At 38.0% G+C, this 25346-nt stretch overlaps 1 protein-coding gene, 1 non-coding gene and 2 pseudogenes across 2 annotated transcripts; 1 reads left to right on the top strand and 3 right to left on the bottom strand.

The window, feature by feature from the left end:
- Positions 1–553: 553 nt before the first annotated feature.
- LOC122693174 lies at positions 554–2921 on the bottom strand (annotated as a pseudogene).
- A 3401-nt stretch (positions 2922–6322) lies between these two features.
- LOC122693354 (olfactory receptor-like protein OLF2) lies at positions 6323–7258 on the bottom strand. The gene has a single exon (XM_043900861.1). It carries the CDS (start codon positions 7256–7258, stop codon positions 6323–6325), a length of 936 nt encoding a protein of 311 aa, XP_043756796.1.
- Positions 7259–11649: 4391 nt separating this feature from the next.
- LOC122695876 lies at positions 11650–11736 on the top strand. Its single transcript, XR_006341613.1, has one exon. It is a non-coding gene; the product is annotated as a small nucleolar RNA SNORD35 (small nucleolar RNA).
- A 2590-nt stretch (positions 11737–14326) lies between these two features.
- Positions 14327–15080, bottom strand: LOC122693175 (annotated as a pseudogene).
- Positions 15081–25346: the final 10266 nt, after the last annotated feature.

The following is a 25346-nucleotide window of genomic DNA, read 5'->3' on the forward strand; positions in this document are numbered from 1 at the left end:
AACTTGCATATATCGAGGTTTGAATTACAACACATGGTTTTATGTTTATTCTTATTTATTTATGAATTTATTTGTATATTAAAGTATTTATTCACTGCCTCTACAATTTTACATGCTATGATGACACAGTCATAGGATCATACAAGTGCATAAAAAGTGTACAAAAAAAAAACTATTTGACTCACTAATATTCCCTTATTGCTGAGCAATTTTACTAAACCTATTGTTTAAATAATGTACTGGAATCATAGGATGGTAAGTTGAATTGACATAGGTGGAGGGATAGCTTGGTGAATGTTATCTCACAGGAGGCTTACCCAAGGAAGGAAGTATAAAATAGACCCTCTCTGCAAAACAGCATATTTCTCCCCTTTTCTTAGTCTGGAGACAAATTAAGATCACCAATGACTACTTTCAACACTCAATTTAGGCACAAAGGTAAGTAATGGGTCATATCCAGAAGACTGTAATGAAGAGACTACAAGAATCTATCAGTACCTGAACTTCAGCTCTCAGAATCTTTACATATGTAGTTTTGGTTGAAAACACTGTATCACACAGAACGCAATTTAGTACTGATTGCTTTTTTTATGGTAACTTTTACATCCTTATTCCTTAAGCTGTAGATGAGTGGGTTTAACATGGGGATGACAACTATGTAGAAGACAGAGGCTATTTTGTCTGTGTCCATGGAGTAACTTGAGCTGGGTCTGAAATACATGAACAAGAGTGTGCCATGAAATATAGCCACAGTGGTTAAATGGAAGACACACATAGAGAAAGCTTTGTGTCTCCCCTCAGCTGAGTTCATCCTAAGGGTGGTTGCTATGATGTAGCTCTAGGAGAAGAGGACAGTGATAATGCTGGTACCCACAACACAGCTACTGGATATGAACAACATTATCTCATGGATGGATGTATCTGAGGACGAGATGGGCTAGCAAGGCTGGGATGTCACAGATAAAGTGATTGATGACATTAGAACTGCAAAATGATAATCAAAATGTACAACAGGTGTGGATTGCTGAATTTACCAAACCTTCCACGTAGATAACAGATATTAGCTGGGTAGAGTCTTCTGGAAATGGAGACTGTATAAAGTGGATTGCAAGAATATAAAATGGAAAAAAGACAACCTGTTTAACAAGCGGTGCTTGGAAAACTGGTCAACCACTTGTAAAAGAATGAAACTAGAACACTTTCTAACACCATACAAAAAAATAAACTCAAAATGGATTAAAGATCTAAATGTAAGACCAGAAACTATAAAACTCCTAGAGGAGAACATAGGCAAAACACTCTCCGACATAAATCACAGCAGGATCCTCTATGACCCACCTCCCAGAATATTGGAAATAAAAGCAAAAATAAACAAATGGGACCTAATGAAACTTAAAAGCTTTTGCACAACAAAGGAAACTATAAGCAAGGTGAAAAGACAGCCCTCAGACTGGGAGAAAATAATGGCAATTGAAGCAACAGACAAAGGATTAATCTCAAAAATATACAAGCAACTCCTGCAGCTCAATTCCAGAAAAATAAATGACCCAATCAAAAAATGGGCCAAAGAACTAAACAGACATTTCTCCAAAGAAGACATACAGATGGCTCACAAACACATGAAAAGATGCTCAACATCACTCATTATCAGAGAAATGCAAACTAAAACCACAATGAGGTACCATTACACGCCAGTCAGAATGGCTGCTATCCAAAAGTCTACAAGCAATAAATGCTGGAGAGGGTGTGGAGAAAAGGGAACCCTCTTACACTGTTGGTGGGAATGCAAACTAGTACAGCCACTATGGAGAACTGTGTGGAGATTTCTTAAAAAACTGGAAATAGAACTGCCATATGACCCAGCAATCCCACTTCTGGGCATACACACTGAGGAAACCAGATCTGAGAGAGTCACGTGCACCCCAATGTTCATCGCAGCACTGTTTATAATAGCCAGGACATGGAAGCAACCTAGATGCCCATCAGCAGATGAATGGATAAGGAAGCTGTGGTACATATACACAATGGAACATTACTCAACCATTAAAAAGAATAAATTTGAATCAGTTCTAATGAGATGGATGATACTGGAGCCCATTATACAGAGTGAAGTAAGCCAGAAAGATAAAGACCAATACAGTATACTAACACATATATATGGAATTTAGAAAGATGGTAATGATAACCCTATATGCAAAACAGAAAAAGAGACACAGATGTATAGAACAGAATTTTGGACTCAATGGGAGAAGGCGAGGGTGGGATGTTTCGAGAGAACAGCATCGAAACATGTATATTATCTAGGGTGAAACAGATCACCAGCCCAGGCTGGATGCATGAGACAAGTGCTCGGGCCTGGTGCACTGGGAAGACCCAGAGGAATCAGGTGAAGAGGGAGGTGAGAGGGGAGATCAGGATGGGGAATACATGTAAATCCATGGCTGATTCATGTCAACGTATGGCAAAAACCACTACAATATTGTAAAGTAATTAGCCTCCAACTAATAAAAATAAAGGAAAAAAAAAAAAAGAAGTGGATTGCAAATGGCTACATAATGATCATAAGCCATGACAGCCAACATGAGACATTCCACATCTGCAAAGGTCCCCCAGAAATACATCTGTATAGCACACAAGTCAAATGGAATCCTTTTATGCTCAGATAGGAAATCAGCCAGAATCTTGGGAGAGACAGCAGAGGAGTAACAAACATCACAGAAGGAAAGATTGCTCAGGAAATGATACATGGGTGTATTCAGTCTTGGGTCCACCTTGATCAGCAGGCTCATCCTTACATTGGCAACCACAGTTATGCCATAGACCAGCAGGAAGAGCAGGAAAAGCCTCTGTTGCACGTGCCTTCTGCCTGAACGTCCTAGGAATGTGAAGTCAGTAGCCACACTGCAGTTCTCAGCAGTCATCATTCAGATCTGTTGGGATATTCCTGGTTGTGAAAGAGGAATTGGAAATGGAGGGTAAATATATCAATTTACTATCTTTATAGTTAAACCCCTGGTCCTTTTTAAGATTTCAGTAATCAGGAAAAGAAAGAGACCTTCCTAGGACTACATGAGGCCAACAGACTCAGAAATATTCTCCAATTTTATATAAAAGAAAAAAAAATGTTGACAACAATACATTTGCAAAGCACTGTATAGTTTTGCCGGAGAAGGCAATATCAACCCACTTCAATACTCTTGCCTGGAAAATCCCATGGACAGAGGAGCCTGGTAGGCTTCAGTCCATGAGGTCGCTAAGAGTCGGACATGACTGAGCGACTTCACTTTCACTTTCCACTTTCATGCGCTGGAGAAGTAAATGGCAACCCACTCCAGTGTTCTTGCTTGGAGAATCCCAGGGTAGGGGGAGCCTGGTGGGCTGCCATCTTTGGGGTCGCACAGAGTCAGACACGACTGAAGTGACTTAGCAGCAGCAGTATATTTTTGCAGCACCGTTTCATTTGAACTAAATCAGACTGTTTCCAATCCAACTTGTGTAGTATTTATGACCATGTTTGTGGCTTTCCTGATGTCTGAGATGGTAAGGAATTTGCCTGCAATGCAGGAGACCTGGGTTTGATCCCTGGGTCGGGAAGATACCCTGGAGAAGGGAATGGCTATCCACTCCAGTATTCTTGCCTGGAGAATTCCATGAACAGAGGAATCCTGTTCTGGTGGGCTCTACAGTCCATGGGGTCGCAGAGTCAGACACGACTGAGTGACTAACACTTTGCTATTCTGTCTAATACTAACGAAAGGATGTGCTCTGAGTAAAGCAAGGGTCTGACAATTGGGTGGTTCACATAACTTGTCTTTTGACAAGATTGCTGGGTTTTTTGGTTTGTTTTGTTTCTCAATGATGTAGAAATGTTGTTATACCCTGTGTTAGAGAAGAATGGTAAGTAAGAAGCACAGGTGATGAATATATTGCTTTCTTATTCCCCCTCTGGAGAGGGCAGAACTATAGCCAGTTTCTGAATATAAAAAGTCCTCACTTCCCCATTAACCTCTCAAGTCCATCAAACCTCAGCATAGGAGGGATAGATGATTCATGATTCAGGACCTGCTGGGATAGAGAGGGTGGTGATTTTTGGATAAGAGGGTGGAAGGGTCTGTATGAACTAAATGATGAAATGCACATAGAGTAACATGCCAGTGCGGACCATTCTCTTGTTTGGAAGTTGCAGTTATACTGGGAAGATGATGAGCGTTTGAGATCCAGTTGCAGAGATGCTGGTAGCAAGGGTCATAGAGGCAAGAAAGATGGCTTGGTTTGCTGCGTGAGTCTTTTCTGCCCTAACCTACTCCTCTCACACTTTGTATTCTGCCATAATGGTTTCATAAGACACATAACAAAAATATTCTCATGATCACACTTCTGTAACCTCAGAGACATTCACATCTGAGCTGAGGCCCCACTCCAATTTCCTAAAAATTTTAATATTGTTTGATTATTTTATTTGAGCCAGATTTCTCTTCAGTATCTCTGAGTTCTGCCTTTCTTTGGTTTAAGAATTACTTGTCTTTGGAAGGACAATGGAATTCTATGTCCCACTGTTATGTTTTACCCAAACCAATTATGTGATATATAATGTCATCAGTTAGTCAATTCAGTCACTCAGTTGGGTCTGACTCTTTGTGACCTCATGGACTGCAGCATGCCAGGCTTCCCTGTCCATCACCAACTCCCAGAGTTTGCTCAAACTCATGTCCATTGAGTCGAAGATGTCATCTAACCATCTCATCCTCTGTCATTCCCTTCTCCTCCACTTATCCTCTTATGTTCTAGGGGAATTTAAAAAACAGGAGTTGAATGTAGATGAGGGATAGAGAAGAGCAGTGGAACAGTGGTCTAGTGATCACTGTGCAGGTTTTCAACCCTAGGACTTAACTTGTATATCTACTTAGAAAGACATAATTAAGCAAAAATAATTTCCTTTAAAACTTAAAGCATTTATAGAAATATAATATGTATGTTATACATAATACATAATATAACATATACATTTTTAAAATAGTAAAAACCTCTGACCATTTCCATAATGCATGTTTGCTCCTTTTATAGTCCCTATTTGTATGTATTTAAAATAAACAAGTTGTATAACTAACTAAAATAAAAATGTGTGTATTTTCATTTTCATTCATTTCTATACATATTTTGATTTCTTTATTTCATATGTTCCTTTGTTTATATATAATACCTTCTTTCAAAAAAGCATTAAAAAATAAGGAAATCTCAAATATAAATCAAAGAAACAACAAAGATATCGATACTGTCCCAGAACTCCTGACTTGTTTGTTGCATGCAGTTCTGTCTGCAGGAACATTCAGCATTGCCCCTTGCCTGACCCAGATTATATAATTATCTCTGAGTCTGGTCCCTGGGTGATGGACACTTGGTCTCAATTTATCATCTGATATTCATACAAGTAAGCTGATTGCAAATGAATATAGACCTTTAGAATAGTTTGCCATTGGTCCGCCTCTACCTTAATGCCCAATGTTACACTTATTCAGAACAGTGAATGCCTCTCATCTGCAAGCATTCCTAATTCCCAGTTCACCAATCCTTATGTGGCCACTTTGTTTTCATTCAATACATTAGAAAACAAATGCATACCTATTCACCCTCACACACTTACACAGACACACAAACACACTCTCCATTAAACATACTCATGAAACAAAGATTTTGTAAAAAACAGCGAAAACCTCAACATATTTATATTCCATAGGGATAACTAGATGTTTTCTATACAATTTGACTTTTAGTTTTTAAATAAAAATGATGTTAGGATTATGTGTGTGTACAGGGAAGCCTGACTTGCTTAAATTCATGGGGTCGCAAAGAGTTGGACACCTTGACTAAACAACAGCAAGGCTTTTTATATTATGTCATAATTACAGTCTCTTAGAAATAATTTAAATAATTATTTAATTGACATTGGTCACTTCCATTATATGGCAAGATTCATTAGTAAATAAGCAGATGGGTTCACCATGAAATAAAGCCCACATAGAGGGCAACAGCAACTTAGAAAACACTAACTTTCAGAAAATTTAAAAAACAAAATTAACACATATAAATACTGAAGAAACACAAATTTGACAAATGAAGAGTCTGAAAACTTTCCACAAATAAGGAGTATTAAACAGAAGTTTAAGATATAAAATGAAACCTGTGGCATTTAGGAAATCATACATATTGCTAGAAATGGAAGATAGTATAAATACAAACAGAATCATACAACATTAGTCACACCAATTTTGATTTTCATAAATTATTGTGTAATATTGGGAGGAAAATGTATACAAATAAATTTTCAATGGAACCATTTTTTAGTTTTACATTTCATCAGAGCCTCTTTCACGTCTTTGTTCCGTAGGCTGTAAATCAGAGGATTTAACATGGGAATCACAAGGGTATAAAACAAGGAGGTCATTTTATCTTCTTCTAGAGAGTAGGAAGTACTTGGCCTGAAATACATGAAGAGCAGAGTTCCCTGGAAAATTGCCACAGCAGTTAGGTGGGAGGTGCAGATGGAGAAAGCCTTGAACCTCCCTTCAGCAGAGTGAATCTTTATCACTGCTAGGATGATGTAACAGTAAGACACAAAAAGACCTGAAAGTGTAATCAGTTCAATGAAGCCAAAAATGATAAATATCACTAACTCATTGACCTGTGTATCTGAGCAAGATAGCAAGAGGAGAGGAGGAACATCACAGAAGAAATGGTTAATTTCATTTGACCCACAGAAACATAAGTGGAAAGTTAATATTGTAATTGTCAAAGCATCCGTAATTCCCACCATATAAACCCCAGCCATCAGCAGCGAGCACAACTTGCCAGACCTCTTCACTGTATAAAGCAAGGGGTTGCTAATAGCCATGTACCGATCATAGGCCATGACTGCCAACAGTAGACACTCAGAATCTGCAAAGGTACAGAAGATCAGGAATTGCAGAGCACAGCCATAGAAGGAGATTGATTTGTTCTTGATGAGGAAGCCTACCAGCATCCTGGGTCCAATGGCTGTGGAACAGCAGAGGTCACTGAAGGAGAGGTGGCTGAGGAAAAAGTACATGGGTATGTGCAGCTGGGAGTCTGTTCTAACTAAAACGATCATCCCAAGATTTGCAACGAGAATAATGATATAAACAACCAAAAACATGGTAAATAGAGTCACTTTGATTACCGGGCTACTACTAATTCCCAAGAGAAGGAATTCTTTCAAGGAAGTGCAATTTTCCCCATCCATTCTTCTTTATTCTCCTTGTAAAAATGCTCCAGAAATGACTGAGACAGTGACAGATCAATGTTTTCACTCTTTTTGAGACAAAATATTATCTGTAAATCAGATATAATTCATTCCAGTACATTTTATTCTGAGAAAATAACCCATACACATTTCCTCACTATTTGATTTTAAAAGGTTAAGTGTGGGATAGAAGTTTTGAGAAAGTCTGACTCTAAATTTGGATGTCATCTATGATGTATGTGACTAGTTGGAACCTTCACTGCTTTATCTCAGCAATCAGTTCTTTACTGAAAGCTCATTGCATGTCAAACATAATATGAAAGTAACACTTTAATTAAAGACAAGGTTGGAGTATTCAACCTTATATTTTAAAGATACTTATCCAACTAAGAATACAAGTGATTACACTTCTTGAGTACTTAAGAATCATGATGTGTTTATTTGTCCATTATCTTGTTCAATCGCTAAGACATGTGTGGCTCTTTCAACTCAATGTTGAAGCTTACCAGGCTCCTCTGTCCGTGGGATTTACCAGGCAAGGACACTGGAGTGGGTTGCCATTCCCTTCTCCAGGGCATCTTCCCAAATCAGGGATAGAATCCCCATCTCCTGAACTGCAGGTGGATTCCTTACCACTGACCCACCTGGGGAACCCAGTTTGCTTATTATTAAATAATAATAATTGTTTATTTGTTATTTATTAACAAATTATTTGTTGTTTATTAAATAATGACATAATGAAATTATGCTCTACTTTTTAATGTAGATGTTGAGCATTAGATATATTTTAGCAAAATTTTCTCTAGAAATATTTTACTGCTTTGCCACATCATTATTACTTACGTGCAGGAGAAGTCTGGTGCCAAAGGACATGTCTCTTGACGAGATAAAGAAAAATTCTAGAAACAAGCAGAAGCAAGAAACTTTAGCTAATGCATTTTCATCCCTTTAGATTTTAACCTGGTTTGTTCATTAAAAATAGATGGGACAAAAGTAACAAACATATATTTGATATAAGCTTCTATTTTTGTGTATGTTTATATGTATGTGCATGTGTGTGCTTGTGTGTGCATGCACTCTGTTGATATATGAGAATTGGAGTATGAATGATCAACTGATTTTGCTTTAGATGAGTAAATATGGTATGTGTTTTTATGGATTGAATTTGCACAAATTATTAATAGCATTAGTATTGTAATAAGTCATTATGCACTGCAGCAAAGAATTTGCCTGCAATGCAGGAGACACGGGTTCAATTTGGGGCTCAGAAAGATCCCCTGGAGAAGGAAGTAGCAACTCACTCTAGTATTCTTGCTGGGAAAAATCCCATGGACAGAGGAGCCTGTTGGGCTACAGTCCTTGCAGTCGCAAAGAGTCAGACATGACTGAGTAATTGAGCCCACACAGCACAAACAACATGACACTTTTACTGTTAAAATATTCCAAAAAAATCTTAAATCTTGGTTATAGCTTTTCACAGTGCTTTAAAAAAAAATCCAAATTTCACCCTTAATTTTGTTTAAAATATACATATGTAAAATTGTTTGCTAATCAAAGTAAATCTGACTTGTCCTGCTTTAATAAGAAATACAATGGGGGACAGATATACATCCATGGTTGATTCATGTCAGCGTATGGCAAAACCACCACAATATTGTGAAGTAATTAAAAAAATAGAAATGCAATGTTTTTTCCATTAGATTACAGATTATTAACCAAAGGAAATAAGTAAATAAAGTGTTCATTTACAAGTCTCTAAATATTTGCTTCTTTAGTTTTTGAAATTTAAGGTTCTTATTCTTCATTCTTCAAATTTGGCAACTCAGAAACTTACCTGTGATGAGCAAGTTCTCCTGTGCTTGCCTCTGGATGGTGAACAATATAGACAGATCATACTTAAGTTTTACTTAGTGACAGTTGGGAGTTAAATCTCTGAGGCATTTGCCCTCACTCTTCTGTGTTATGCAATCCTGTGATTAATTAGATTTCTAGTTTTGTATTTTCCCCCATGAATGCTGTAACAACTTTAGAAAAGGCCGAACTTTAATTATTCACACTTGAAGCAAATTGATCATATGAGATGGTTTTCATTTTTTAACTTGTTAATGTGATGTATCACACTAATTTGCATCCTTATGATGGTTGCTTTGAAATTTTGTCAGATACTTGCTTATCACCACTTAGGTTAGTTATTCTTCTGAGGTTTTATTTTGTCCATTTGTTTGGAATTTATTTCTCTGCTTCCTCACTTTATATGGAGTGAAGTGAAGTGAAAGTCACTCAATCATGTCTGACTCTTTGTGACCCGATGGATATACAGTCATGGGAATATCCAGGCCAGAATACTGGAGTGGATAGCCATTCCATTCTCCAGAGGATCTTCCCAACCCAGGGATTGAACCCAGGTATCCCACATTGCAGGTGGATTCTTTACCAGCTGAGCTACCAGGGAAGCCCAAGAATACTGGAGTGGATAGCCTATCCCTTCTCCAGGCTATCTTTCTGACCCAGGAATTGAACAGGGGACTCCTAAATTGCAGGCAGCTTCTTTACCTGCTGAGCTATTTATATGTATTAGGTAAGTCAGTTATGTTTCCTATCTCTCCACCACGTAGGGTTCCCTGTATATGAGCAGTGTGAGCCTTTCTGTTATGATGAGGCCAGCTACTGCAGGAGCAGTCCTAGGCGAATTGCCCTCTGGCCAGTTTGGCTAAAAGGTTCTGCCTGATACAGTGGCTGCTGGCCCACTGTTGGGCAGGCTTAGGTCCTGAGGTGACTGGCTACAGGCGTGGAGGGGCTAGGACTGTTCCAGGCCTGCTAGTGGACAGGACTGCGGTCCCTGTGTCTGGTCAGGGTCTTGGAGAGGCTGGAGCTCATTTCAGCCCATTGCTGGGAGAGCTCTGGTCCCTGGGCATCCAGCTGCAGCACCTGGGGCTCCTGGGTCTGATGGCAAGTATCTAGCAGATGAGTAAGCCCTTCGCACTAACAGACCAGCGTGAGGACTGGGCAATGCTGGTTGCCATGAGTGTCCTAGTGCCCAAATGAGTCTCAGAAGTGGCTGCTGCCAGCATCTGTGTTACCAAAGGAGTTCCACTTGGTTCCTGCTTCTACAAGAGGCTCTCCAAGACCAGCAAATGGATTTGATCTGGGCTCCCTTAAAATTAAGGTCAGACTCAGAGTGCATGAGATTATGCATGCACCCTTTAAGAGCTGAGTCTGTTTCCTGCAGCCATCCAGCTCTCTCATAGGCAAACCTTTCCAGCTTTCAAAGCCAGACCTTCCGGGCTTATTTTCCAAAGGAGGAGTCCTGGGCTAGGGAGTCCAGTGGGAGCTCAGACCCTTCACTCCCCTGGGGAGAAAGTCTGCAATTGTCTTTATCCTTCCATTTGTGAGTTGCCCACCTGGGGGTGTGGGTTTTGACCATACCATATCTCTATCCCTCCTACCCATTTCACAGTAGTCCTTCTTTGTATCCTTAGGTGTGGAAATCTTTTCTTCTAGTCTTCAGGTGTTATCATAAATAGTTTTTCTGTAAATTAACTATCAACAGTGCTTGATATTTATATCATCATATAATTTTCTATGACATATGTCAATCCACACCTCCACTAACATTCTATCATTGTGAATCCTCTGGTTATTAAACATCAATACCAGTGATGTCTTTCATTTTAATTTTAGCTACTATGTATTTTTTTTTCCTCATGGCTAATACACTTGATTACCCATTTAAAAAAAATGCAGGATGAAATAATGGTTTAATGGGTCCAGCTTGATGGCATTAGGACTCCTGAAACACATGCTAACTATCTTATGATTGCCACTTTATCCAAGGTCTAACTGGCCTAGGGATATCACATATTCTATTGTTATGAATATGCTTAAAAAGAAAAAAAGCATGCACACCAATAGAATTGGCTATTGCCTTGAGGGGTTCATGCCAATGTAGTTACAGAATGTGGTAGCAGGAATAGACAAGAGAGATTATTCAGACTAAGCCCATCTTTTAGCAGAGTAGACACTATGTCCCAAAGAGAAAAAGTGATTTGCTGGAGGTCACATTGCTGGTGAGCTGAAATACAAATTCAGACCCAATTCTGTTACTGATTCTTCAATTCATAGAATGCTGAAGAAAATGACTTCAAACTAGGTTAAATTTGCTGACACTTAAGACAAGCCACACACTTATTGATGTAGTGAGTATTAATACACACAGCAGAATCATCATACATACACAGGCACAGATATATTTTCATACTTTATACTTTCATACACACTGTATTTTCATACTTTAAAGATGTCATCCAAATATTCTTTAGAAAATTACATTATATTTGATCTGACAGAACATTGAGTGTTTACTGCTTGATAATTTTCTTAAAATTAAACACAGCAGATGATGGCTTTTTCTCACGATGGTCTGCGGATGCCACTGCGGGCAGTGCCGAGAACGCCAATGGCTCAGCTGATGCCAGCAGAAAAAAAAAAAAAAAAAAAAAAAATTAAACACAAACAGAACCACCAAATCCTATTAAAACAGTCTTTAAAGAAAAGAGTTTAAAAAAAGGGGGGAAAGAGATTAAGGGATGTCTCTTTATCTTAAACATTTATGTGAAAGATAGTCATTGAATCTAATTTTATGCAACACAAAAAGATTTAATTTTTATAGACATGAATATGTTTAGTATGTTTTTAATAGTAAATTGAGTGTGGAAGGAGTTGGACTGTAATTAGTTTCCTGATATGTGAAATATTCTATGAACAGCAAATATATTTTCTGTAATATAAAATAAAATATTTTAGAGTAATGTATATGTTTGTGTTAAAACTCAATTCAATCAGTAATTGAAAGCAAATAACCTGCTGATAATTATGTTTTAATGTGTTGCTTTATGAAATAAGCCAGAAAGAGAAACACCAATACAGTATACTAACACATATATATGGAATTTATTTTTATTTTTTTCCATTTATTTTTATTAGTTGGAGGCTAATTATTTACAATATTGTCGTGGTTTTTGCCATACATTGACATGAATCAGCCATGGATTTACATGTGTTTCCCATCTCGATACCCCCTCCCGCCTCCCTCTCCATCCCATCCCTCTGGGTCTTCCCAGTGCACCAGCCCTGAGCACTTGTCTCATGCATCCAACCTGGGCTGGTGATCTCTTTCACCCTTGATAGCATACTTGTTTCAATGCTATTCTCTGAGAACATCCCACCCTCGCCTTCTCCCACAGAGTCCCAAAGTCTGTTCTGTACATCTGTGTCTCCTTTTCTGTTTTGCATATAGGGTTATTGTTACCATCTTTTTAAATTCCATATGTATGCATTAGGATACTGTATTGTCTTTATCTTTCTGGCTTACTTCACTCTGTATAAAGGGCTCCAGTTTCATCCATCTCACTAGAACTGATTCAAATGAATACTTTTTAATGGCTGAGTAATATTCCATGGTGTACATGTATCACAGCTTCCTTATCCTTATCGTCTTCCTTATCACAGCTTCCTTATCATCTGCTGATGGGCATCTAGGTTGCTTCCATGTCCTGGCTATTATAAATGATAACCCTATATTCTTATGATATTTTAAAGTACATGATGTTCGGCACTTTTTATGCCTAATGAGATATATAGAATTAGAAAAGAAGTTAAATTGAAAACCTTGTATAACTCATTATCCCACCCTCCTGGAATCAGAGAGGAGTGACTCCATGTTCATTTTTGATGATGTAAAGTAAAATGAGTGGTCATGACAGCCTGATATAATGTTATGTTTTTCATATGGATTAACTGATAATTTATTGCTATGAGAACAACATAAGTACTTAATTTAGTGTTACGAAGTGAGGATTACTTAATATCCCTCTACTTGGCAATCACCACTATTTAAATTGTTAAGAATACAGTTCCTGTTTATTTCACAAATACACAGAGAAAGAATATAAGTACTTACAAATGGGATACTAATACAAATACTACTTTTTCCCCATTGAACACAAATTTGTTAATAACCATTCCTTTACAACTGCAACTGTATTAACCAGGTTTTTATTCCCTAATTTTAAGAAGAATAATGCTATGAGCACATGAAAAGAGCTGGAATCTTCTTTTCTAGTGAGTTTTAGAGAAGGTCCTGGTACATTACCCCCAACTCCCATTCATGCAATTACTATAGAGTTGTTCCCACTGATGTCATCAGGGCAGAATTATGAAGAATAGAAGATTGAGAAATTCTCTACATCTGATGATCCCTGCTTCTGATACATATTTAACCTATGCCAAAAGATAGAAGCATAAGTGAATTTTGCCTAAAATAGATATTCTGGAATAAACTATTAAAAATAGAATTTTTTTAAATGTCAAAAATTGACAAAGCTCATTTTTGCATCAGTTTTTCAAGGGACACTTGTTTACTTATTCACTAAATGTTTCTGAATGGCATCATGAAACCAAGCATTTTAAGTAGCAAAGTAGAAGCTTTGTGAACAAGACGGGCTAGGGTCTTGTACTTATGAAACTTTGAGTTAAGGTAGGAGGTTTTTCTTTTATTTATTTATTTATTTTTATTACTTAAGTCCTACTAAGTGTCATGATGGAATATGTGTAGGGTGTTACTATTACACAGGAAAGGCAAAAACAAACCTTTTAACCCACTAACTCTCACTTTTGAGGGAGAAAGTTTATTAATCCCATTGTTTAAAAAAAATTGGAATATTTGGACCATAAGTTGAATTGGTGTGGGAAGAAGGATTGTTCTGCCCATGATATCTCTCTGAAGCATACACATGAACAGAGAAGAGATATAATATATATTTTCTAAAAAATAGCAAAGTGAACCCATTACTATTCTTCCTTAGTTTAGAGATACAATGAAGATAAATAATTTCTGACCCCTACATTCAATTTAGGCATAAAGATAAGCGATGGAAAATATCTAGAAGTTGCATTGGTGAGATTACCAGACTTAGTCAAAGTACCTGTACATAAGCTATCAGAATCTTTAAATAAATCATTTTGGGTAAAAACGTAATTTAGTGCCAATTGCTCTTTTCAGTGCAGTTTTCACATCCTGTTTCTTAAACTGTAGATCAGTGAATTTAACACTGGGATTAAAACTGTGTGGAAGACATGGGCCACTTTGTCTGTGTCCATAAAGTAACAAGCTGGATCTGAGATATATGAGCAGGAGTGTACCAAACAATGTAGCCACAGTGGCTAACTGGGAGGCACATGTAGAGAAGGCTTTGCATCTCCCCTTGGCTGAGTTCATTCTAAGGATGGTTGTTATGATGTGGCTGTAGGAGAGGAAGACAATGATGATACTGCAACCTGGAACACAGCTGCTATAAGGGAACATCACAACCTCATTGATGATTGTATCTGAGGAAAAGAAGGCTAATATGGGTAGGAAGTTACAGAAAAAGTGATTGATGACACTGGAATTGCAGAATGACAGCTGAATTGTGCAATAGGTAAAAACAACGGGATAGATCAAAGCTTCTAAGTACACAAAAACTACAAGCTGAGTACAGAATCTCCTGGACATGATAACTGTATAAAGAAGTGGATTACAAATGGCTACATAAATCTCATAAGCCACGATAGTCAACATGAGACATTCCACATCTTCAAAGGTCCCAAAACAATACATCTGAACGGCACACAAATTAAATGAAATCTTCTCTAGCTCAGATGAGAAATCAGCCAGCATACTGGGAGAGACAGTGGAGGAGTAGCGAGCATCACAGGACACATTGCTCAGGAACTAACACACAGGTGTGTAGGGTCTGGGGTCCACCTTGAGCAGCAGGACCATCCCTACATTGACAATCACAGTTATGCTGTGAACTATCAGGAGAAGAATGAAGAGCATGTGCTGCACATCCCATCTGCCAGAAAGCCCTGGCAGTACGAACTCAGGAAACAGTGCAGTTCTCAGCAGTCATCACTCACATCTGGGAATCCCTGGTTAAGAAAGAGGAGATGAAAGAGGAAGATAGCATCATCTTACAACCTTAGTATTTTAGTTGCTGATCTTTTCTGTATTTCAGTGATTAAGAAAAGAGATAATGCTAGGACTATGTGACGCAAACTGACTTCCTGTAAATTTATTTAATTTAGTATAAATCAACAATAATAATAATGATATCACTTCCATTTGCATAGCACTGGACTGTTTGTTTCATTGAGTTAAACAAGGTTGTGGTCTGTGTGATCATACTGGCTAGTTTTCTGTGATTATGGTTTTAGTGTGTCTGCCCTCTGATGCCCTCTTGCAACACCTACTGTCTTACTTGTGTTTCTCTTACCTTGGAGGTAGGGTATCTCTTTACAGCTGCTCCAGCAAAGTGCAGCCACTGCTCCTTACCTTGGATGAGAGGTATCTCCTCAAGGCTGCCCCTCCTGACCTTGAACGTCAGGAGAGGTGGCCTATCAGCCCTCCGGCACCCATGCAGCCTCCTTGGACGTGGGGTTGCTCCTCTGGGCCACAGCCCCTGACCTCAGGCATGGGGTAGCTCATCTCGGCATCTGCCCCTGACCTCAGGGGTTGAGTAGCTCCTCTCAGCCACCGCCACTGATCTCGGGCGTGTGGTAGCTCCTCTCGGTCACAGCACTTGACCTCGGACGTGGGGTAGCTCCTCTCAGCCCGGACCACAGTCTTGTCTAACTCAATGAAACTAAGCCATGTCATGTGGGGCCACCAAAGACGGATGGGTCATGGTGGAGAAGTCTGACAGAATGTGGTCCACTGGAGAAGGGAATGGCAAACCACTTCAGTGTTCTTGCCTTGAGAACCCCATGAACAGGATGTAAAGGCAAAATGATAGGATACTGAAAGAGGAACTCCCCAGATCAGTAGGTGCCCATTATGCCACTGGAGGTCAGTGGAGAAATAACTCCAGAAAGAATGAAAGGATAGAGCCAAAAGAAAAAAGAAAAAAAAAAAATTCCCAGTTGTGAATGGGACTGGTGATAGAAGCAAGGTCCAATGCTGTAAAGAGCAATATTGCATAGGAACTTGGAATGTTAGGTTCATGAATCAAGGCAAATTGGAAGTGGTCAAACAGGAGATGGTAAGAGTGAATGTTGACATTCTAGGAATCAGCAAATTTTAATGGACTGGAATGGGTGAATTTGAATCAGATGACCATTGTATCTACTACTGTGGGCAGGAATCCCTTAGAAGAAACGGAGTAGCCATTATGATCAACAAAAGAGCCTGAAATGCAGTACTTGGATGCAATATCAAAAACGACAGAATGATGTCTGTTCGTTTCCAAGGCAAACCATTCAATATCACGGTCATCCAAGCCTATGCCCCAACCAGTAATGCTGAAGAAGCTGAAGTTGAATGGTTCTATGAAGACCCACAAGACCTTTTAGAACTAACACCCAAAAAAGATGTCCTTTTCATTATAGGGGACTGGAATGCAAAAGTAGGAAGTCAAGAAACACCTGGAGTAACAGGCAAATTTGGCCTTGGAGTATGGAACGAAGCAGGGCAAATGCTAATAGAATTTTTCCAAGAGAACACATTGGTCATAGAAAACACCGTCTTCCAACAACACAAGAGAAGACTCTACACATGGCCATCACCAGATGGTCAACATGGAAATCAGATTGATTATATTCTTTGCAGCCAAAGGTGGAGAAACTCTATACAGTTAGCAAAAACAAGACCGGGAGCTGACAGTGGCTCAGATCATGAACTCCTTATTATTGCAAAATTCAGACTTAAATTGAAGAAAGTAGGGAAAACCATTAGTCCTTTCAGGTATGACCTAAATCAAATCCCTTATGACTATACAGTGGAAGTGAGAAATATATTTAAGGGACTAAATCTGATAGACAGAGTGCCTGATGAACTATAGATGGAGGTTCGTGACATTGTACAGGAGACAGGGATCAAGACCATCCCTGTGGGAAAGAAATGCAAAAGGGCAAAATGGTTGTCTGAGGAGGCCTTACAAATAGCTGTGAAAAGAAGAAAAGTAAAAAACAAAGGAGAAAGGGAAAGATATTCCCATTTGAAAGCAGAGTTCCAAAGAAGAGCAAGGAGAGATAAGAAAGCCTTCCTCAAAGCTGTGGTACATATACACCATGGAATATTACTCAGCCATTAAAAAGAATTCATTTGAACCAGTTCTCATGAGATGGATGAAACTGGAGCCCATTATACAGAGTGAAGTAAGCCAGAAAGATAAAGAACATTACAGCATACTAACACATATATATGGAATTTAGAAAGATGGTAACGATAACCCTATATGCAAAAGAGAAAAAGAGACACAGAAGTACAGAACAGACCTTTGAACTCTGTGGGAGAAGGTGAGGGTGGGATGTTTCGAAAGAACAGCATGTATATTATCTAGGGTTAAACAGATCACCAGCCCAGGTGGGATGCATGAGACAAGTGCTCAGGCCTGGTGCACTGGGAAGACCCAGAGGAATCAGGTGGAGAGGGAGGTGGGAGGGGGGATTGGGATGGGGAATATGTGTAAATCTATTGCTGATTCATGTCAATGTATGACAAAACCCACTGAAAAAATAAATAAATTAAAAAAATAAAAGAAAGCCTTCCTCAGTGATCAATGCAAAGAAATAGAGGAAAACAATAGAATAGGAAAGACTAGAGATCTCTTCAAGAAAATTAGAGATACCAAGAGAATATTTCATGGAGAGATGGCTTCAATAAATGACAGAAATGTTATGGACCTAACAGAAGCAGAAGATATTAAGAATATGTGGCAAGAATACACAGAAGAACAGTACAAAAAAGATCTTCATGACCCAGATAATCGCGATGGTGTGATCACTCACCTAGAGCCAGACATCCTGGAATGTGAATTCAAGTGGGTCTTAGAAAGCATCACTACGAATAAAGCTAGTGGAGGTGATGGCATTCCAGTTGAGCTATTTCAAATTCTGAAAGATGATGCTGTGAAAGTGCTGCACTCAATATGTCAGCAAATTTGGAAAACTCAACAGTGACCACAGGACTTGAAAAGGTCAGTTTTCATTCCAACCTCAAAGAAAGGCAATAGTAAAGATTGCCCAAACTACCACACAATTGCACTCATCTCAAACGCTAGTAAAGAAATGCTCAAAATTCTCCAAGCCAGGCTTCAGCAATACATGAACCAAGAACTTCCAGATGTTCAAGCTAGTTTTAGAAAAGGCAGAGGAACCAGAGATCAAATTGCCAACATACACTGGATCATCGAAAAAGCAAAAGAGTTCCAGAAAAACATCAATTTCTGCTTTATTGACTATGCCAAAGCCTTCGACTGTGTGGGTCACAATAAACTGTGGGAAATTCTGAAAGAGATGGGAATACCAGACCACCTGACCTGCCTCTTGAGAAACCTGTATGCAGGTCAGGAAGCAACAGTTAGAACTGGACATGGAACAACAGACTGGTTCCAAATAGGAAAAGGAGTATATCAAGGCTGTATATTGTCACCCTGCTTATTTATCTTCTATGCAGAGTACATCATGAGAAATGCTGGGCTGGAAGAAGCACAAGCTGTAATCAAGATTGCTGGGAGAAGTATCAATAACCTCAGATATGCAGATGACACCACCCTTATGGCAGAAAGTGAAGAGGAACTAAAAAGCCTCTTGAAGAAAGTGAAAGAAGAGAGTGAAAATGTTGGCTTAAAGCTCACCATTCAGAAAACTAAGATCATGGCATCTTGTCCCATTACTTGATGGGGAATAGATGGGGAGACAGTGGAAACAGTGTCAGACTTTGTTTTTTTGGGCTCCAAAATCACTGCAGATGGTGATTGCAGCCATGAAATTAAAAGACACTTACTCCTTGGAAGGAAAGTTGTGACCAATCTAGTTAGAATATTAAAAATCAGAGACATTACTTTGCCAACAAAGGTCCGTCTAGTCAAGGCTATGGTTTTTCCAGTGGTCATGTATGGATGTGAGAGTTGGACTGTGTAGCAAGCTGAGCACTGACGAATTGATGATTTTGAACTGTGGTGTTGGAGAAGGCTCTTGAGAGTCCCTTGGACTGCAAGGAGATCCAACCAGTCCATCCTAAAGAAGATCAGTCCTGGCTGTTCATTGCAAGGACTGATGTTGAATCTGAAACTCCAAAACTTTGGCCACCTGATGCAAAGAGTTGACTCATTGGAAAAAATACTGATGCTGGGAGGGATTGGGGGCAGGATGAGAAGGGGATGACAGAGGATGAGATAGCTGGATGGCATCACCGACTCGATGGACATGAACTCCGGGAGTTGATAGACAGGGAGGCTCGGCCTGCTGCGAATTATGGGGTTGTAAAGAGTCAGACATGACTGAGCCACTGAACTGAACTGTACTATTTGTGGCATTTTGTCATCTAAATTATTGCCACATCAACCTTATTAGTACGTATGCCAATTTTTGTTACTTTTACTCATATTAAGAAATTGGTGTCCTCAGATCTGAGGCAGTAATTCTTAAATTAATTGGTCTGACATATTCTGACAAGATAGTGGCTCTTTTCAATATTGCAGAAATATTGTTTTATCCTGAAATAGAGATACATAGTTAATGAGTGGTATAAATAATGGATGTGTCCCTTTGCTATTTCCTCATCATGAACAATTATGGAATAGGCAGACCTATTCAATTTTCCTGGATATAACATGCTCCTGTATCCCATAAGTCTTTTATTTTCTCCCCATCCAGTATACATTCTTACTGTTGTTGTTTAGTCACTAAGTTATTTCTGACTCTTTTGTGATCCCATGGACTATAAGCCACCAGGATCCTTGTCCATGGGATTTTCCAGGGAAGAATACTGGAGTGGGCTGCCATTTCCTTCTCAGGGCATCTTCCCTATCCAGGCATTGAAACCCGGTCTCCTGCATTGGCAGGCAGATCCTTCACCACTGAACCGCCAGAGAAGTCCAATATCCAGTAACAAGTATCAGTTAATTGGAGCAGGGAGGGAACTGAAGAGGGTGAGCTGTCTCCATAAGTTATATGCTGGAGAGTGCAGGTAGGAATATTCCAGGGCTGACCCCACTCCCCTAAAACTGAGCTGTTGCTCAGGGGACATTATGAAGAATGTTTGGGACTTAACATAGAGCTCCTGGTAAGATAGGTGACACTGAGGCAAGAAAGGCAGTGTGGTTTCCTGCATGCATCATTCTGCCGTAATTAACTAGAATGTATGTGATCTACTCACCAATAGATCAGATATGTAAGATGTTTGGTAAAATTACTCCTATGTCTTCAGTTCCACATATGCAAAAAGATTCACATATTAGTGATGCCTCCATCCCAATCCCCCAGACACTGTAATATTGGTTTATTGTTTACTTTGATCCTTATTCTACCTCTCTCGTTTAAAGGAGTTGATGTTTCCTGAATTCCCTGCCCCGGTCTTACATTCTACACAATAAGTTATGTTATATACAATGTCACAAATATTCTCCTCTGTTCTTATAGAATATTCAAACAGTGGAGTTGCATGTGTATGCAATGTTGATATATAAAAACTGGGGTGTAGTCTGACTTTTATTCTTTCTAGGCTTAAGTATTATTGTGAATTTCCCAGGTGGTGCAGAGGTAAAAAATCTTGGGTGGGGAAGATCCCTTGGAGAAGAAAATGGCAACCCACTCCAGTGTTTTTGCCAGGAAAAGTCCATGGACAGAGGAGTCTGGTGGGCTACAACCCATGGGGTAGCTAAGAGTTGGACATGACTTAGAGACTAAATAACAATAAAGAATTATGGCATTTGGATATCATAAATATTGTGTTATTTATTGGATTTATACATATTGGTAGTTGTAATATGTTATCTCTACTATTATTTAAAAAAGACAAAAGCAAATTGACCTGTACAATGACATTATGTGCAACAGTGAAATATGGCTTGCATATCAACCTTGATTAAAATAAAAAAGCTAAAATATTTAATATTCTTCTACAAATTATAAATGATCTTGTCAAATTCACACAGGTTTAACAAGTAAGTATCTTTATTTAGTTATTACGTTTTAGTGTTTATGTAACTGAGCAAGTATAAAATGACTCATTTGAAAATTTTCAGTACTTCTTCACTTTTCTACAAAAGTAAGTCTCTCTGCCACTCTCCATATTCTTTAAATTTATCCATTTAGAAACCTACCTGCAATGAACAAGTCTTCCGTCTTTTCACTCTGGTACATGTACCATAGGCAGATTGCTTTTTATTTCTGTCTGGCGACTGTTGGGACTTAAGTCTCTAAAGCTTCAACTTTTATATTTTTATGTTATAAGAACATGGTAAATTAGATTTCTCGTTCTGTATTTTCCCCTATGGATGCACAACAGCTTTAGCAAGGGTTGAGCTTTTAATACTTCCTTCTTTTCACAAAATTGATCACAGTCTGAAATTTATCAGAATTCATTTTAATACTATGCTTTATGGATACCAAAATCTACATTCTCCTCCCATGAAAAGAGATGCCTAATGAAATTAAAATAGATTTTTCCACTAACAATTTTCATGTCTTTCTCATTGCTGATCCAGTTTCTTCCATTTTTAAAGACTGCCTTCATTTCTTATTTATAGATATGACAATCTTACATGTTGTTTTATTTGTTAGTCAGGGTCTGAGACCTTTTCCTCAAGGACATGTCAGTCACCCTTATTTCATTTTTTTTTTTTTTTTTTGATTGTGTGCCTTCAGAATAATTTTCCTTTCTTCTAAGTTATGACTAGCCTAATAGTTAAATGAACATAAGATAGAGTAATGGGAGAAAAACAAATTTACTTTTCTACATATGGATGTCCCATAAAAAATATTGAGATTCAAAGTGACCAAAGCAGAAAGCTTTTATTCATTTTAGGCAAGAAAGCAGTAATTTGTGAGGAATTGACAAGACAAAGGTGTTTAGGCTTAGGACAGTAATTAGTAAGCATCTGGTCCTACCACTTCATGACAAATAGATGGGGAAAAAATGGAAACAGTGGCAGAGTTTATTTTCTTGGGCTCCAAAATCAGTGTAGACAGTGACTAAAGCATGAAATTAAAATATGCTTGCTTCTTGGAAGAAAAGCTACGACAAACCTAGAAAGTGAAAGAAAAGTGAAGTCGCTCAGTCACGTCTGACTCTGTGCGACCCCATGGACTGTAGCCAACCAGGGGGATTTTCCAGGCAAAAGTACTGGAGTGGGTTGCCATTTCCTTCTCTGGGGGATCTTCCCCACCCAGGGATCAAACCCAGGTCTCCCACATAATAGACAGTTATTCTAGACAGTGTGTTAAAAAAGCAGAGACTTCACTTTGTCGACAAAGATCTGTATATTCAAAGCTGTAGTTTTTCCAGAAGCCACGTATGGATGTGACAGTTGGACTATAAAGATTGAGTACTAAATTGATGCTTTAGAAATGTGGTGCTGAAGAAGATTCTTGAGTGACCCTTGGACAGCAAAGAGATTAAACCAGTCAATCCTAAAGGAAATCAACCTTGAATATTCACTGGAAGGACTTATGTCAAAGCTGAAACTCCAATACTTTGGCCACCTATTGTGAAGAGCCAACTCACTATAAAAAAATAAAAAAAAAAAAACCCTGATTCTGGGAAAGACTGAGGGCAGGAGAAGGTGGTGACAGAGGATGAGATGGTTGGATGACATCACCAATTCTATGGACATGAGTTTGAACAAACTCCATGAGATGGTGAAGGACAGGGATGCCTGGTGTGCTTCAGTCCATGGGGTCGCAAGTAATTGGACAGGACTGAGAGACTGAACAACAGCAACAAGCAGTCAATAAAGAAGTAACAAGGTTTGGTCATGCAGACTTCTTGGCCTATAAACTCCGTTTCTACCCTCTGGTACAGGGAGGGGAACTTTCAAATGAGAGATTTATTTCCTGCTTTCAGGGTTACAAAGGAGAATCAGAGTGTCCTTTTTCCACTGCTCTTTCTTAAGTAGCTTTAATTCAAAGTAGTAATATACCAAGCAGCATATTTTGGGGTGATATAGTCTGCTCTCCTTCAGCGGCATAATATCTATCACACATAGTTCACTCTATATTTAATTTCCTATTCTATTTGTATACAGATAGATCTCATTTTATCATGCTTCATTTTGTTGTTTTTTCTGTTAGTTGTATTTTTTTTTTTTTTTTACAAGCTGAAGGTTTGTGGTCAATCTGTATCAACCAAGTCTGTCAGCACAGGTTTTCCAATAGAATTTATTCACTTCATGTCTCCATGTCACATGTTAATAATTCTCACAATTTTTGAACTGTCTCATCATTAATCTATTTGTTCTGTTGATCTGTGATCAGTGATTTTTGACATTACTTTTACAGCTCATTGAGAACTCAGATGATGATTAGCATTTCTTCTTTCTTTTAGTGATCAAGTACTTTTAAATTATGGTATTTGCATTTTTTAGACATAATACAACTGAACATTTAATAGACTGTGATATTATGTGAATGTAACTTTAATATACACTGGGAAACCAAGCATTTCTTTTGACTCTCTTTACTGTGATACTTACTTTATTGTGGTAGGCTGGAACTCAATCCACAGTATCACCAAGGTCTGTTTGTAGGTAAGAATTATACATTCTTACAATGCATAAGAAGATGTCTATAAGTAATTGTTCCATGAATGTGTTTTTAAATAGTTTCCTGTTGTTATACTGGTGAATGTTCTTTATCTCTGGTGATATAAGGCTGGTAGATGTTCAACAACAATTAAAAATAAACAGCATTTGAAGGTTATTTTCTACTAATACAGTTCATATGAACAAAGATAATATTTTATTAAAAACATGTGTTGGGATACTTCTGTGAAAAATAAAAGCTAATATCCATTTGTTTCTAAAATAGCCTTTGTGTGTTACCCATAGGAAGAGAGAGAGAATGATGGTTACCAGGAGATGGGAGTGGGGGATTGAGAATATGCTGGTTAAATTGTACACAATTGCATTATAGGAAAAATTAGTTCTTCATTTTATGTACAGCATTAGGATTAAAGCTACAATACTGTATTATATATTATAAAGTTTCTAGGATACTAGATCATAATTATCCCTCAACAAAAATGAACAATAATTATATGACTGATGCAGGTTTTAGCTAAAGATATAATGGTAATCCTGTTCTAATACATAGATTACTAAATAAATACTGTACTATACAATTTCATGAAGCAAAGGAAATAACTAAAATATTGTCCCTGAAGTTGTGCAGCATAGCAGCCTTAGAGGATATGCTCTTTATTTTTCATATTCAGTATGATAATATATGAAGCATTTCAGGATGCTGACAAGCATATATTCTTATGTATTCATTAAATTCTTCTCCTGAATGTAACATAAAATAAAGTCTTCTTACTGTGAGTTTTGTTTATCACAATTAATTTATTTCTTTATCACAGAAAAGGTAAATGCAAAATTTTTGTGTATGGAAAGTAATTTGTGAAGATAAATATAAGCCAGTATATGTTTACAAATACTCCAAGGGATTTTCTCCTCTGAAACCTCACTGAGAACTAGATAGAGACCTAGGTTTATTTTAGGGTCCTATAAACCTAGAACCCACTGTAAATAAAATCATTAAAATAAAATATTATTGATATGTGATAAAGAGTGCCTGAATAATGTACTAATTGTTGCCTTATTGTAATTATTAGAGTGATGATGTCTATTTAAATATACTTAACTTACATACACTACAGGAGAGGACAAGCACAAGCAAAGTACTTATAATAATTTGCTACATACTAAACTGAAGGTGTTTGCGTCACTCAAGAGCTTTACTACCATTATCTAGTTACATATTTGAAGGTTGGAGTTTGTCCTTGCTTACTTCATTATGATTCCTTTGCAAAATCACTTTTCCCGTCAGGCACTTCACTATTTCCTAGGATATAAAATCTCTTAGGATTTCACTCTGTTGAGATAGGACGTAAATTTAGCTTCCTAAACATAGCCGTCTCTGCAGACCATTTAGTATAACTTTCTGCCATTATGAGGGAATGAGCTGTTGTGGCTACATTATTATTAAAAATTGGATAATTAGCTTAACAAAGGGTTTTACATTTAATTGAAGTTGACTTTCTTACATT

The sequence above is a fragment of the Cervus elaphus genome, chromosome 5 (genome assembly GCF_910594005.1).
Source record: "Cervus elaphus chromosome 5, mCerEla1.1, whole genome shotgun sequence".
NCBI lineage: Eukaryota > Metazoa > Chordata > Mammalia > Artiodactyla > Cervidae > Cervus > Cervus elaphus.

Coding starts and splice junctions, on each gene's coding strand:
- LOC122693354 (XM_043900861.1), bottom strand. CDS start 7,258: ATGGATGGGGAAAATTGCACTTCCTTGAAAGAATTCCTTCTCTTGGGA.